At 38.5% G+C, this 16,858-nt stretch overlaps 2 protein-coding genes across 3 annotated transcripts in view; one reads left to right on the top strand and one right to left on the bottom strand.

The window, feature by feature from the left end:
- PALLD (palladin, cytoskeletal associated protein) overlaps positions 1-16,858 on the top strand; it is a 268,198-nt gene that overhangs the window by 245,793 nt on the left and 5,547 nt on the right. The window contains exons 14-17 of the mRNA XM_042983655.1: positions 1,632-1,781; positions 10,428-10,522; positions 12,422-12,554; positions 15,209-15,416. Coding sequence (XP_042839589.1) covers positions 1,632-1,781; positions 10,428-10,522; positions 12,422-12,554; positions 15,209-15,416 — 586 coding nt within the window. The remainder of the gene's footprint in view (positions 1-1,631; positions 1,782-10,427; positions 10,523-12,421; positions 12,555-15,208; positions 15,417-16,858) is intronic.
- The window catches only part of CBR4 (carbonyl reductase 4), a 97,439-nt gene continuing 82,330 nt past the window's right edge, over positions 1,750-16,858 (bottom strand). The window contains exons 5-6 of one of the 2 annotated variants that reach the window (XM_042983658.1): positions 2,544-2,594; positions 2,012-2,089 (exon numbers count right to left, since the gene is read on the bottom strand). In XM_042983658.1, coding sequence (XP_042839592.1) covers positions 2,545-2,594 — 50 coding nt within the window. In that variant the 3' untranslated portion in view covers positions 2,012-2,089; position 2,544. Of the gene's footprint in view, positions 2,090-2,543; positions 2,595-16,858 lie in introns of both variants that reach the window. The other variant, XM_042983656.1, reaches the window with a different exon arrangement.

The raw sequence follows: 16,858 nt of genomic DNA, 5'->3' as shown, positions 1-16,858 counted from the left end.
GCCCTTATTTAGTGCCATATATTTCTAGCCCGTCCTTTCTTAGAAATGTATGTTTTGGAAAGATTTTTCAGATTCAGAAGCTTTGATAGAGAGTTGAATTTGAATGCCAGTTGTGGTCTCAATGTGCATTCTGATTTACATTAAGGAAGAAGCTCATTTTAAAAACTGAAGGCTCTAAAGGAGGTTTCTTCTGTTAGGAATGAGTTAGGAAAGCTTGAGTTTGCAAGGAACACAGATGACAACAGAGAACTTGTTGTGGCTTTAGAGAGGGGGATTTGTTTAGTTCCCTAGCCAGAAGTCTGGAGGCGGGATGATGCAGGCGTTAGTTCTGCATCTAGGCCATGGTAGGGCTGCTGGCACTGTGATTCATCATGATGGCCCTGTTTCTCAGCCGTCTAAAATAATAACTAAATCATGAGGGATCCGCCGGCCAGTGATTTTATTTAAAGGTGACAAAAGGTAGGAGGACCTAGGGAAGAGGTAACTGGACCGTTTTAAAATGTGTTATTTAGTCCAGATTTATTTTTACTTTATTCTTCACATTTAATTTTCTATCAAACCAAGTTAAAATATTATTGAAAATTATTGTAAGTTTAAATACTACTGTGTTTTCCTTAACATAGTGGGGAGAACTGACAAACACTCAACTTTGAGCATATGCTCCTTGGCCCAGAATGAAAACAGTAGGCCTCCACCCACCACCAACCCTTAACTGTTGCTCACTCCTCACTGCTATTTTGTCTAACACAGTTCAGTGGAATGGAGTAAGGAGTCTGTTATTGTTCTCTAAAATAACCTTTTTGGGGCACCTGGGTGGCTCAGTCAGTTAAGCATCCAACTTTGGCTCAGGTCATGATCTATCTCACAATTGAGTTCAAGCCCTGCGTCGGGCTCTGTGCTGACAGCTCAGAGCCTGGAGCTTGCTTTGGATTCTGTGTCTCCCTCTGTCTCAAAAATTACCATTAAAAATTTTTTTTAAAATAAATAAAATAAAATACCTTTTTACCTTTACAAGTAATATATTTTAATTCAGTACATTGGAAAATAGAAGCAAAAATGGAAAATGCCTGTGAAGCCACCCCAGAAGTTATTACTGTCAACGTTCAATCTAGATCCCTCCAGATAAATAATATGTAAAAAATTATGTAATATGTGAATACCTACTTACATACATACTTTTTTAAATATAAGGATATATCATTTTTAAATTTTTTTTTAACGTTTATTATCGAGAGACAGAGACAGAGCATGAGCAGGGGAGGGGCCAGAGGGAGAGGGAGACACAGAATCTGAAACAGGCTCCAGGCTCTGAGCTGTCCGCACAGAGCCCGACGCAGGGCTCAAACTCACGAACCGCGAGATCATGACCTGAGCGGAAGTCGGATGCTCAACCGACTGAGCCACCCAGGCACCCCAAGATATATCATTTTTAAAAACTAAAATAGAATTAAACCTGTTTCTCACCTACTTTTTTCACTCAAAAATCAATTTCCTGTTCAGATGTTGTGTTTAACATTTTAACATGAAAACTCAGATCAGCTCTGCAGACCACACAGTTATTCCTTATCAGTCCCCCAAACAGAGTAATACTATACACATCCTTAATCTTTAATCATTGTTTCCTTTCACAGATCTATTGGTTTAAAGATGGAAAGCAGATCTCTCCAAAGAATGATCACTACACCATTCAAAGAGATCTTGACGGGACCTGCTCTCTCCATACCACAGCCTCCACCCTAGATGATGATGGCAATTACACAATTATGGCTGCAAACCCTCAGGTAAAGATTAAGGGTATAGGTCTGGCTTCAGTTCTGTGCATAGTGCTTACAGGCATTTATTTGAAGAAAGGAACTGTTTAATTAAAAAGGTAGAATCTTATTTCTTTGACTTGAAATGATTTTCCCAAATTTTACATCCATCTTGATTTCAGAAGATAGAAAAATTCTTTATTAGTATCTGTTTCATCAGGTGTTTTCCACATGAGTAATTCCAGTGTAGACGTGCATTCTTTCCACCAATATTACTGAGGGCCTCATAGGTACACTTATGCAGGTGATGGGGTTGCAGTGCTGGACAGAAGAAAGTCCTGAGATAGAAAGTAAGCCAGTAAACAAATACATAAATAATATAATTTCAGATGGGATTAAGTTCTATGAAGGAAAAAAAAGGAGAAAAGTGTAGTGAGTGACATATATAAATATGCTGTAGTAAAAATCCTCAAAAAAGTAAGATATTTAAAAGAAATACAGATACACTTAATTCACTGGAATTTAAGTCGTATATAAGTGTAGATAAATTATAATTTTGATAGCACCTACATATGGCATTCAGGATTATTTGTTTCCATCCAAATGTTTTCTCTTGTATTTGCCCTTAGATTTAGGGTCAAAAAACCAGCTGACTCCTTTAGAATTTAACAGGCAGCTACTGGTACCAAGTCCCCAGTTCAAGCCTGCAGATTCCTTTTTGAGTACCGCATATATTTGATACACTTTGCTGGGTACAGAGGATGCAAAAGTGAGTAAGGAGTGATTCTGTACCTTAAGACCTCCATAGGTGACAGGGTAATTTTACAAAGTCAGCAGAAGTCACTTTAAAAAAAAAAAAAAAGAAGCTAAAATTAACAATTATAGAACTAATGAAGATTGTCCAGTTATGTTTTTTAAATCTCTGATCTATTTATATCATTCCATATTTCATTATTTCTTTAGAAGGAAGCATGAAATGTTAGAAAATGATACAAATAATTTCAGCAAAGCTTACAGACCTCTAACAGTTTGCGCAATGTTTGTCCTAATATTACATTGTCATATAAACATCTGTTTCTGCAATACTACTAAGATTAGAATGGAACTCGAATTCTCCACAAATCAGGTTGTGAGGGAGCACAGCCGACTTCACTGTCACAGTTTCCATGGTAAATATGCACTTTCTCCAGGTTCCAATTTTTCAATCGGTGAATACATGACCATCACCTTGAAAAATAGTCAAAAGCGCAACTCTTACTGAAAGTTACATTTTAATACTTATTTGTGTTCATATTTGGAGGATTTGAGGGAACAGGGGAACAGAAGTGGAACTTGCTTTTTTTTCTTATTGTATTTTCAGTATGTTTCCTTCAATATTATTAACAAATTTCAATTCTCAATTTTCTGCCTTTAATTAAAATAATAGAGAACTCCACAAAATCCAGACTTTTTCTTCATGCTGGGTCCTTTGTTCCTCTGTCCCCTAGAAAGCCTGGGATATATTATGGAGATCGAATTAACTGTGTTCCAGCACTCCCCAGTGCTGGTCCCGATGTTAATTTTGAGGCATTTTTCCTAGCGAGTGTTTTAAACTGTTACTGGAGTCAGCGGTTTTATAGAACAAAGAACATAAATGTAAAATTGCAATTATGAGTCTGTTTCTAGTCTTCTTCAAATTATACTAACCTAGTTTTACATATGGAAAAGTTCTAAACGGGGAAGGACTTGCTGCTCACGGCCAATGGCAGGGTGCAGAGTTGGAGACTGCGTGCCAGCCTCTGAGCATTTAAACTACTGACAAACTAGTTGAAGTCATTCGACATCTATTGAAGTCATTAGATACAGGAGGGCTGCTGAAGATCCCCTTTGTAATACAGAAGAGGAGGAAGGGAAAGAAATAACACCACAAAGGCCAGAAATGTCGGACAGGGTTGATGCTACCGAAGAGCCTAAATGGTGTCGTTCAGGGGTTAAGAGCATGAACTCTGGCATCAGACAGATCTGAGTTGAATTTCTACCTCTGCCACTCACCACCTATGTGACCTTTAGCAAGTGGCATAATTTCTCTGTGCCTATTTCCTCTTCTGTGAAATAAGAGTGATAATAGGGATTTAAATAATATACTTGGTTTACCTGGCATATAATATGCTTTTGGTAAAAGCTAGTTATTGTCATTATTTTAATTCAGAGACACTAATAACCCTGTCTTAAAGCAGCAGCCCTAAACGTTGGCAGGAGCCTGTGGAATCAGGATGTGAAGGATCAGTTCTGTTTCTAGATACTCCCGTACAGAACTGTTAGAGAGTAGGCAAGTCAGTTCAGGATGGAATTTCTACCCAACATGTTGCTGGTGTGTGGTCTTCTGACCTCCTGGCTTCTCCTCCTTACCACCCCCATGGGAAAGGAGTCAGGCAGCAGATGTGACCGTGCCACAACTGCCACAGCTGTGGGCTTGGGTGGAGGGAGCTGGGAGCAGGAGACCCGGCCACACCCACAGCACAGCTGACGGGAGCCACACAGGAAGCTGGGAAGTGGCTTTGCTCCCAGCACGCTCAGGGCCCTCATCTCAGTCCCCAGCCCCCAGCGAATTCTGCTGCTTTAACCAAGCCCCGGGGTAAGTCCCTCCGTTAACTCTCTCTCAATCTTGGCCTCTACCCTTTGAAGAGGAGACAAAGGAATGAGAAGTGCACCAGTTTACATCAGGTTGCCAAAAGCCCAGCCCTTCTAACAGAATGTCCCATCTCACCTGGGATTTCAGCAAACAGTAATGTGACTGCCCTGGGTCTGTCAGAGGGAGCAAAAGATTCAAAGAGCTCCGAGGCCACAGTAACCAGAGCACTTCCTGATACCAAGAATTCCAACTACCTCTCAGTGTGAGTTGATCCACCCAATATTCGAACTTAAAGAGGGTGAGGCTAAATTAAGTCTCCTTTTCTACCTAAGGACCAGGGGCAGGCATAGGAGGGGGAACTTGTGAAGAGAATCTGAGGAAATCCTAAAAGTGGGCACGCAGGCCTCAGATTGAAATTGCTGTGAGAGAATTTTTAGATTTAGGGTACTTGGTATTACATGCCATTCCAAGTCTCAGCATGTTGCCTGGTTGATTTTAGTTTCGAGAGTAAAACTCCTTTCCTCTCCTGGCGTCTTCAATACTGAGCAAGTATGTGCAAATATGCCACATGTAGGTTTTGTGAGTTATCACCTAGAAATTGGAACAAACTCTACCATTCATTAGAAGGACAAAGAGGTATTTAAACCATGACAAACAGCAGACCATTATCATTTGTTGCTATAGGAATACCATAATAGAAATGTCTAACAGTGTTTTATTTCATCTCTACTTTATAACATCTTTTATTGTATATTGAAGTATTTTGCCATTCTTGTAATTTGATTTAAAAGAAGCATGATAATAAGGCACTGGAAAACATTTACAGAGTCAAAGCTGAATTTTTCAGGATACACTAATCATGAAGGCATAACATATAGTCAAAAGAAAACTTAAGTTGATTCCCCAATTCCTTGATGCCATTTAGTTACCTTAAACTTTTTTTTCACACTTTAAAAGCATTTGGTTTGAAAGGGAGACAGCTCCTTCTATTTTTTTCTGGTACACTGGACTGTACATGACGTGGAATGACCAAGGGAAAGAGGAAAAGGCTGGCCTGGAAAAATGAGTTCAGTAATGAAACACAGACGGCAGGGCTTTCCTGAGCAGTGGAAAATAATTACACAAAGCAGCCGGGAGAAAGGGTGAGAACCAAGGAAAGAGAGAAATACTAAAGGTTACCAGAATATTTTATAGAATATTTTTCCACCTGGGTTAATCTTTGGGGAATAAGAAACACGTTAGATATTATTGACTGCATCCAAATTCTACTTGGGATGGAACCCACAGCTCCAAGCACATACTGGACTGTGTATCACACGCCATGTGTGCGGCTCTGGCAATTCATGAGAGACCAAAGCAGTCACATAGTTTAGTGAAACAATGAGTGATTGTGCGGTGCGACACCAAACACAATGCCAAAATGAGGATCGCACACTCGGTTTAAGACGCAAGTAAATCTAAACATGAATGTTTTACTTTTTGTTGTGTTGCTAAGTTACGCTGTGTTGCACTTGGAGTTTGGAAGGGCTGTTTTGCAATTTGATGTTTCCTCAAGTTGCATTATGTATACAAGTGGCAAGCTTATATAAAGACCTGTGTGCCACAGTTAAATTTCATAAGCTAGGAAATATAAATGTTATTTCCATATTATACAAATAATTGGCTTTGCGTGAGGCATGAATAATCTTTACAAGCTGAATGTTTAATACATAATCACTTTAAGAATTCAAGCTTATTACTTGTTCTATAGCTTTAAACTCTGTGGATTTGTTTGGAATAGAAAAGTAACACACAGCTGAATTAAATTTAAGAAGTTGGTTTGCTTGTGTTTTGTTTTAGCATTATAAGGTTTCCTGGCTCATTTCAAACTTTAAACATTCACTTCCATTACTCCTTCATGTGTTAATAATAAAGTAGATAGAAATGAGAAAGTTAAAAGCAAATGCAGCAGCATTAATGTCCGTCAGAGCCCAGCAGTCACAAGGATTACTGGGGTTCATTTGCACATTAATATGATTAAAATTTTGTATGACCTTCATAAATAAGATGGTCAGACTTAAAAATCTGAACTTTCAGTTGCATACACCAGAGGCATCCTTTCAACAGTGTTACAGTGAATTCTGGGATCTTTTTTCTAACTAAAAATATCAAAATTATACAGCTTATGAGTTTGGGTGCTTTCTAATTTTTTTAAATGCTTATTTATTTTTGAGAGAGAGAGAGTGACAGAGCATGAGCAGAGAGGGGCAGAGAGAGAAGGAGACACAGAATCTGAAGCAAGCTCCAGGCTCTAGGCTCTGAGCTGTCGGCACAGAGCCCAATGCGGGGCTTGAACTCACGAGCTGTGAGATCATGACCTGAGCCGAAGTCAGATGCTTAATCAACTGAGCCACCCAGGCGGCCCTGGATGCTTTCTAAATGCTCCTGGTCATTTACTGATTAGTAATATGTATTTAGCCAATAATACTGTATTATCAAACTAACAATTCTGCTTCCTGAAGGTCATGACTTCCCCTTTTATGTTCAGAAGTGAAAGATGGTGTAGGAGTTAAAAACGTGACAAATGGTGACATATTCCTTTTTCTTAAATTTGGGTAGTTAGGAAGATACTCTGTGGCACTATTTGTGTATATGGTTCTAAGCGGTAGTGTAGAAATCTTGAAAACACTGTAGAAATGTGTAATCTTGACAAAGCAGTATACCAACCTGTTGTTATTTTTTGGAGATGGAAGAAGAGGCAGGGTTTATCCTAAGTGGAGTCTAGTGGTTAGAGTTGAGTAGGACAACTTTTATCTCATACCTCAAATGCAGCCATTACATAAATACAGTGACTATAGCAGTGTGCTTGGCACCTTTCAAACAACAGCATAAGTTTTTCCTTTGGAGTAAATTATATCCTAATACCGAAAGAGAGAAAGAAAGAGAGAGAGAGAGAGAGAGAGAGAGAAGGAAAGAAGAAAGAAAACCTGTTGCATATGAAAAAATAATTTTTTTGAAAAAAAGTGTTTTTAAAACAATTCTAAGGGATGCTTCATGTCCATCTGGTTGTTATGATAATTATATCCATATTCAGTGCTATAATAATTTAACATTTTGAGTGTTTACTGTGTACAAAACATAATACTAAGTACTTTACACCTACTAACTCATTTAATCTTCATAAGAACCCCTGCAGGATTGATTAACTATATGGTCCTACTTTATCGATGAGGAAACTCAGGAGGTTAAATTACCTGCCTAAAGTCACTCAATTATAAGGGACAGAACTGGTTTACAAACCTAGACTGACTCCAGAGCTAAGGAGTGTCATACAAAGGTGTCTGAGGCTCATCCCAGCATTAAGAGCACTGAGGGGCAGGGGAGACACTCATTAAAAGAGTTATTTTAAGGAATTAAAAAGGGGGGGAGGTAAAAGCATACTCAGGCAAAGTATAACCACTTGGAAAAATTTACTGCAGTCAACCAAGCTGTTGGGACCCCTGAAAATCATCCTGGTGCATGTCTGTGCATGTATAATGTCTCAGACTCACAGTAAAAATACCAGCAATGATTAATAATGGTAACTTGGTAACTTATGACATCGAGTACCATTTGATATTTGGAAGATGAAGATCATCTTGGGTTACATCATTTAATCTTTACAACATCCATGTGAGACAAATATAGTACGCTGGTTTTTACAGAAGAAACAAAGGCTTGAACAAATTTGGTGATTTGGCCAAAGTCTTCGGAAAGTCAAAACTCAAATCCAGGTTAGAGAAAATTTTTTTCTCTGCTTCCCCAAATTCAAGGTTAAAGATTGAATTTAACTTACATCTTTCTCTAACCACAGAAATGATAACTTAATGTTAACTTCCCTTGTGGGTCCTCTGGGTTTTACACAACGAGGAAAAATGTATACAAGTTATATAAATCTATTTTAAGATATTCAGATTAAAATTATTTGCTTAAGTAGCAAAGCAAATACTAAGAAAGTCATATCCCATATCAGTACAATTTTGAAGCTATTTGTATAAAACAAAATATAAAATTCCTTGCCTTTGGCTTCCAAAAGAACCATGGATCTTACATGTTGACTTGTTAAATCAGTTACTACAATGCATCGATTGCATAATTTTAATGGGGGTCTTCTAAACAAGTCACGTCTAGATTTTCTGTAGCAGGCATAAGACTTAGAGGGGTTAGAGAAAATTAATTTTCAGATTTCAGGCTGGCTTAGGGGGGCCTCCCAAGGGTTTGGCAAGAGATTAGCATGACAGAACTGACCTGAACTTCAGACGCAACAAATCTAAATTAGAAATAATCCCTCTCGGGGTGCCTCGGTGGCTCAGTGAGTTAAGTGTGTGACTTCAGCTCAGGTCATGATCTCACCATTCGTGGATTCAAGCCCTGCGCCAGGTTCTATGCTGACAGCTCAGAGTCTGCTTTGGATTCTGTGTCTCCCCCTCTCAGCCCCTCACTTGTGCTCCATCTCTCTCTCTCTAACAAATAAACAAACAAACATTAAAAAATTTTTTCTTAAAGAATTCCCCTCATAATGTTCTACTTCATGTCTCCTTGGAAATTTTCAAGAAAGGCCATGTTTAAATATGACCTCAGTAGCAAGTACTGTGAATGCCAGGGGAAGTTACATATCTAGTGGGGTAACACTTCTTCAGTTTTCTTTCTTTACGACCACCTCTTTCTATCTGATAGCCCCCGGTTCTTCTCCTGTCTGTATTACAGCACTATGTGTCTTTGCCTTTTCGGAGCGGTCAAGTCCCCAGAGAAGTCCAGTCTGCGGGGAGACCCTGACAACCCTGCTGACTAGATTCCCGCCCTTCGCTGAGTCCTGCTGTGGGGTTTCTGTGTGTCCCCTCCAGCACCGTGCCCCCCTCACGTAGTTCATCATCGGCTGGAACTCAGAAAGCAGCTCCTCAAAGCATACAGCACACCTTTGCTCCTGTTACCTGCCAGTACTGGCAACTTGGAATCAAAAGGAGATTCACTTGTCAGTTCTGACTCTAAGTGCACATGAAGGCAGCTCATCCACTATGAGCTAGAAATCACTGAGTCTGATCATTAATAATCTGCTTATCATTTTTCCTCTCTTGCCGTTCCCTTCCGGCCATCATCAGAATTTAGAAGTACAGCTGCTCACATTCTCCTAAGATGTGAGAGAAGAAAATCACTGATTTTGCCACTCTGCTAGTAATCGGGGAAAAATTAAAAGAAGGGGCTAAACCAAAAAGCCAGAGTAACAGTGGTGATTTATTCATATCATCTGAGTCCTCTAAGTATTACTTTTGTCTATCCTAGGAGAACATTTATCAATTTTTCAATTTGACAAGCAACTTTAAGAGAGAAAATCTGAGAGAGAAAATATGGTTTTCATTACACAGGCCCATATCATATGACCCCCCCACACACACATATTTTAGATATTTAACTACTACTGGTTTTTAAGTCATGATTTTGCTCATTTCATGCGAATATGATGACCTACGTATGGGTCATTATACTCTCCTTGACACCCCCATGTGTATTCTCACATAATGTTCATTTTATCATGCTGGCATCTCTTTAATGTATGGTTTTTGGAAGAGACACTACTAACATTTAAAAAATATATTACTAAAAAGATATGTTAGAAAACTAAAATCATCTCATTTGATTTCAGAATTAGCTACAACCAATAGATATTCGACCATGAAAATGGAATTATCGCAAGAGAGTAATGTCCCCCTGCCATAGTTCACAATCCAGCATTGTGTCTTAGGGAGACCATAGCAGATTACAATGAATTCATGAAGGATTGTCATTTAAAGACCATTCTAGATAAAACAGTAAAGCTTTTTTAAGAGTCCTAAGTCAGACCTAGTCACTGAGTTCCTTAAATACAGAGGGCACTGAGGAGTTTAACTCAGGGAAAGTACATTTCTGAGAGGGATTGGTGTCATTACTAATATGGTCTATTTATTGGTTAAGAAATAATGTCTTATGGAGAATAGGACAGTAAACACGGTGGTGCTTGAAGGGTAGTTGTTTTGCTTGCAAATCATTTCTTTTCCTGATGTCTCTGACAGGGCCGCATCAGTTGTACGGGACGGCTAATGGTACAGGCTGTAAACCAAAGAGGTCGCAGTCCCCGCTCTCCCTCAGGCCATCCTCATGTCAGAAGGTATTTCACACGTTGCTTCTCATAGGTGTTACTACGGTTTCATTTCAGTTATTACTATAAATTCAACACTACTAGAACCGTGATAGGACCCCAAAAGTGAACACAGTTGCAAGACAGAAGAAAGTGAATACAATCTTAAAATGATACATCGTACAGCTCCCTGATTATTCTTGTCTGCAATTCAGAAACGGGAAAGGAACAAACGGTTGCCAATGTCGCTAAGCCCAGTTAGATATACTATCACTAATTTGTTAATTGGGGCCCAATTTATGTATGAAGATATCAAGACTCAACACCTTTAAATGGCAGCACATTAATGTGAAAATACCAGTAAACGATACACAGATATTCAAAACCAAACTTCTCCAACCAACAGCTGTCTAGACTGCCCATGACAAATTATTGCCACTGGATTTCTTAAAATCAGCTAGTTTCCTAATGTTCACATTTCAGTCACTTCTAAAGAGTTTATTTTAGATGATAGTTTTGTAGGTAAGGTGTGTCCTATTTTAAATGCTCAACAAATACTTGCTAACAATAGAGTGTGCTTTCTAGTCCTAGTTAACCCTGAGTTTGTGCAAGGATGTTGATGGAGTAACAGTAGGCAGAGACAAGGAAAGGATATTGCACTTAAAAAAAGAATATGGTAAGTCAACCAGCCTGTCATCTTGGGTTCCTATTTAGGTGTTTTACACAGTATGCTCAAATAGCCCAGACAGTAAACTACAGGCCACAGATGCAAACACTTTTGGTGAAGAGAATGCATACTAAGTTAGGCTCACAGAAGGTAAGCACCAAACAAGTGGTGTTTCTACACCTCCTCGTGACTGGATGCACAGAGCCCTTTGTTCAACAATTTGGAAGACAATTCTGGCTCTGAAACACACATGGGTCTAATTCTAACTTGTTTGTGGCAGTGTCTGTTCACAGGAGCCTGTGCCTGTATGTGTGAATGTAAACACAACATAGTTAGTACCACATCCATGCTCTTGCATTTTTTTTTCTTCTGCTTCGCTTGTGTCTTCAATACATTTAAGACTGTCCATGTGCCAGTGTCGCCTAGGAAAGCATTTTGTTCATAAATTAGACCTGGAGTTAGAGAAGAGGAAACTATCTAAAACTGGGAATTACTGACCTATTAATTAGACTGCTCTTTCATTTGTGCTACTTTTTCTGGTTAAATGTTTTTAAACTTCTCTTCTAGTGATTAGTGACAATCTTGTTCCTTTCTTACATCTTCCCTGCAATTACTTTAAATTTTATTGCTCTTAAAGGTGCCTCTAGCAACATACTTAAAAGTGAGAGAGGTACACAGAATCTGGAAGATTTGCACAATTTTATTTTAAAGCTAAAAAATACATAATTTGTTTTCCTGGTTAATATGAAAAGGAATTTTGATTAGAAAGATCTGAAATTCTTACAAAATAATAAGAAATGTTAATTTCCTATAAATTTAAAATCATAGTGGGAAGTTGTAATTACTACTGAAAAAGATTTGGCAAAAAGTGAGCAGCAGTTGCTGCTACTTCTCATATAGCTTTCAAAAGTATTTAGGAAAAAAATAGGTTAATATAGAGTACTTCATTTTTTCCCATTTCCCCTTTTATTATTCATATTAGCTCTAAGAATTAGGATAGCAGAGTTATTTAACACCAGAAAGTAGCAGACTATTAAATTTCTAATAAACTTGGAGATGAACAAGGTTTTGCTTTTTTGACTTTATGTGTAAACTGTAGGAGTAAGAATTAGGTAAGGAAATTATTGCTCCACATATTATTAAAAAAATAAATGACTGAGAGTCTGAAAATAACTTCTATCTTCCCCTCCCCCTCCCTCTTTGTTTTCTTCCTTTCCTTTCCTTTCATCTTTCTATCTGTTTATTATCTGTCTTGTGCTAAGGCCTCGTTCTAGATCAAGGGACAGTGGAGATGAAAACGAACCAATTCAGGAGCGATTCTTCAGACCTCACTTCTTACAGGCTCCTGGAGACCTAACTGTTCAAGAAGGAAAACTCTGCAGAATGGATTGTAAAGTAAGAGCTGGTTATTGCCTGCAAATCTCTGGCTTCCCTTCTCCCCTCACTGACATGACTCTTGAATTCCTTTTAGGGAAATTATGTAAGGTATACATACATCTTTAAAATGTTTTCCAGCATACATCGGGGAAAAAAATGAAATATACTAGATGTTTATATATTGTTTTGTCATTCTTTTAAATTTTTACTAAATGTTTTCTTTATTTAGAACTCTATATAGCATACTGTACAAAGTCACTGGGAGGTTTTTTCCCTTTAAGTTTCCAATTTTGTTGAAGTAGTAAATGTGTTAAATCTGTTACATGTCCTAATAATTTATCTTCATTCTTTTTTCATATAAATTTTGTAGTCATGTATCTACTCTTTTATTCCTCCCATTTCCAAGGTTAGAGTGACATCCTTCTCTCACCCTTTTTACAGCAAGGCTTCTTAACCCAGGGTCCTTGGGGAGGCAGCTTTCATTAGGTGTGTGAGTTTTGAAATTGCATACAAAATTATGTATATGATACAGCTTTCACCAATTTCTCAAAGGAGCTCAAGGCCAGAAATGTTTAATTACCACTGCTCTGAAAATTTTTTTGATTGTTTTGGTTTTTTGCCCCATTATTTATTTTAAGTTTTAGCTCTTAAATATGGAAAAGGTTTTTAAAATTATTTGGGGTCCCTCTGCTGGTTCCGTCTGGGATTGCAGAACACAAATGTAAGGTACTTGAGTATTAAATCTAGGTTTATAGAAATGTGTTTTAAAAAGTACTCTTCACAGAAGTATTTTATTTTCCAACATAATTCTCTCTACAGTATAAGTACAAAAGTTGAGTTTCAGCATCTGTGTATTTATATGTATATTTTTGGTCTATAATTAATTCATATAGACTACCTGTAAGATGACATTTAACAGAGTAAATTTTATTTTAGTTATTAGATGATACCAAGGGATTATTACTTCATGTGTAAAAAGGTCTAAAAAAATCTACATTTTTTTAAGAAAAAAATTATCAGTATATGTAAGCTTTAAGAAGAAAAAAATCAAAGTAAGCCTTGTATCACTAAAGCAACAGATAGATTTACCCCCAAAAAAGCACCACTCCCCTGCTTTTAACCCATTAGGTGCATTCCTAGACACTAACTACTGTTGACCTGGTGCTAAGTGCTAAGGGAAAATGACTAATCCAATCCCTCTAGTAACAAATCTGCTCATCTCCCGCCTCCCATCCCCATATGAGCTCAGAGCATGTATCTGTTCAAATTATGACCTGCTTATAATGACCTTAAATTTCTGAAATCAGGCCTTCTTTACACAACCAGAAAAGCTGGAATTAGAATAGGGGTAGAAGTGGGCATTTTCCCTTTGCCTGTAATGTGATTAGGTCTGTACTGGCAGAGATGCACGTGGATCAGTGGTTTGAGAGTGCACAGTCACTTTGAAGGACTCTCCTACTAAACATACCATGACCTCAGTCAGGATCTAACCTAGCAAGGTGGCAGTGAGCAGTGCCACCTTATTTCTAACCTTGGGAAAGGCCTGGAGCCTGACCAGGAGTGTCCACTCCCTCCTCCTCCTCCTCCCCCCACCTCTAGTGACCTCCAAACAGGTAAAGCAGTGTATGTGGAGAGCTGAGGGAGAGCAGGTGCCCAGATGGAGAACGGAGAGCCTGCCCTCTCCGAAGCCAAGCTAACTACTGCTGTTTGTTTCCAAACTGTCTTCATCCTTTTAGCCAGTAATTTCAGTTTCCTTACTTTTTTCCCTTAAATTCTCAAGAACTTTGCTATATGTGCAGAGATGGGTATCTTATAGATACTCTTTTAAACGAGAGTATCACGCGGCAAGAATGGAACTTGGCAGAGCTGGTTTTTCAAAAGAATTATTTTACAGTCCAAATGACATCTTTTTGTATGCAATTTCCCACTAGTAAATCTGGGGTGGGGGTGGGAAAAAAAAAAGCCTTCCTTAATGGTGCTTTTCTTCCCTTGGACAATCAAGGGCAAAACTATAAAGAGCTGACAGATGGCAACCATCCCTACCCCTTCACAGCACAATGTGTTATTAGCAATTAAATGTGCTTTTATCTGGTCTCTGGTCAACACAACTGTCATGCTCTCAGGATTTTATGTTTCCATTGTGATGCTAATTTGTTGAGATGGCTTTCTGGGTAATTTCATATTGCTCTTGTTACTTAATTTCAAAGATGATAAAATAATAATAGCTCTGTGTGCTGATGGATGCATTAACTGATGTCTCCATAGCTATGGCAACCCTTTGATAATAAGCTTTATAGTGTATAAATGCCAGCTGAGTGTGTTATTGTGGTTGGACACCTTTTTCCAAAGAGCTCAGCGCCCTGATCCCAGTAATCTTCATAACCCTGGTGAGGTAAGACAACAAATTTTTTTAAGTCCCCTGTTTTCCTTTTCTCTAGGAAATAGAAGAGATCTAAGATATCTTATAAGAGATCTAAGAGATACAAGAGATGTTTAGAAGGGAGTCCATGATTGCTCAGTAAGCCATTGAAAGGTTTAAGCAAAAGAGTAACATGAGCCGACACTAAAACCCATCCTTGTAGTACCAAAGGAGGAATCATGGTGGTTTCCCAGCTATTAATGATTTCATTCTTTCAGTATTAGAGAAATTTATATGCTCCTTTCTGGTTTAGGTCAGTGGGTTACCAACCCCAGATCTAAGCTGGCAACTAGATGGAAAACCTATACGCCCCGACAGCGCTCACAAGATGCTCGTGCGTGAGAACGGGGTGCACTCTCTGATCATAGAGCCAGTCACATCACGAGATGCTGGCATCTACACATGTATAGCCACTAATCGAGCAGGACAAAACTCATTCAGCCTGGAGCTTGTGGTTGCTGGTAAGCAAGTCTGTGAATTTTTTTCTCTCAGAATGAGTATCGGCTGTAAAAATGTAAATTGATCCTGCATTATTAACCAGTATGGAGAACACATAAAACTGCTGAAAAAAATAGAGTGTATCACCAAAGTAGCCAATTAGGACACAAGACTTACCAGATCAGAAACATTACTTGTTTTCAGTGTAGCCATTCTTATTTATCTTTCCCTTCTCCCATTAGCCTGGCCAAGAGAGAGGAGGAATTTAGCAGCTATTCTGGTCATTCTGTTTCTCATGTGTGAGTTGGCCTCCAGTGTTCCATAGAGAAGGAGCAATGGCATCATGGATTCCAGAACCAAACTTATATATAGGATTTGGCTGATGCATAAAGTGCTACCCAGTTTTTAAAGTAAGAGGCATTGGCTTCAAAATTCAAAACTTCTAAACATTATCATTTACCCCCAGTGTCACAGTCATATTCAGATTTGCTTTTTTAATGAATTACATACTATTAAATTTTGTAGAAGTACATAATGTTATATAAAGTTTTACCCTTGGATAAGGAAGGTTTATAGTATCCTTAAGAGTTGAGCATCTATTATCTGTTCTCTTTTAAAAAAGAAACAGTGTTTATTTCTCATATCCCTATTTGCAAAGTGCTTCCTAACCACTGTATCACCTGGTCCTCATAAAAGCCCTAAGAGATAATTAGAGCAAATTTTCTTCCTCATTTTACAGGTGCGGAAATGAGGGAGTGTAAGCGACTCTTCCAGGGTCCTATTTAATTAACTGAGGGTCAGATTCCCATAGTCTGTTGACTCCTAGTGCTCTTCCCCACATGATGAGTCTTTATTTCTCTTTCAAGAAATAAAACAGCAATGAGAATAAAGCCCAGGAGGTCGTGGCTAAAATCCTGGATAATGATGCTAATTAAGGCACCAGGACATTTTCACACACAAAAGTCATAAATACCTGGGCTGTTGTAGTATGTCTTAACCGTGCTTTTAAATTTTACATCAAGTATTTGATATTCCTACACAACTAGGATCAATTTCATCCATTCCTCTAACCATCCCTCCTCCAACCAAAACCATTCAGCGTTCTCCTGTTTAATGTTCCCTTGGGTCATATCTGTCCTCAGGATGAGACTTGAAGGTCTGAAAGACACAGGCATCCTGGTGTGCCTGGTCAGCACTTGCATTAGAAAGGTGGCGGTGCACAGCGATTACAGGTGTCATGTCTTTGGCGTCAGATCTCAGTTCTAATCCCCACTCTCGTCCGCTGGCTATGTCCTTTGGCACATATATAACATCTCTGCAACCCAATTCCGCCATGTGTAAAATAGGGACCATAATGCCTCACAGAACTTTTGCAAGGATTATGTCATTTTAAATGTTTATTTTCGAGAGAAGAGAGAGACAGCGTGAAATGGAGAGGAGCAGACAGATAGGGAGACACAGAATC

This window comes from Panthera tigris, chromosome B1 (genome assembly GCF_018350195.1).
Source record: "Panthera tigris isolate Pti1 chromosome B1, P.tigris_Pti1_mat1.1, whole genome shotgun sequence".
NCBI classification, from domain to species: domain Eukaryota; kingdom Metazoa; phylum Chordata; class Mammalia; order Carnivora; family Felidae; genus Panthera; species Panthera tigris.
Note: the sequence above shows the minus strand (reverse complement) of the source record. Positions and strands in the feature narration are given on the sequence as shown.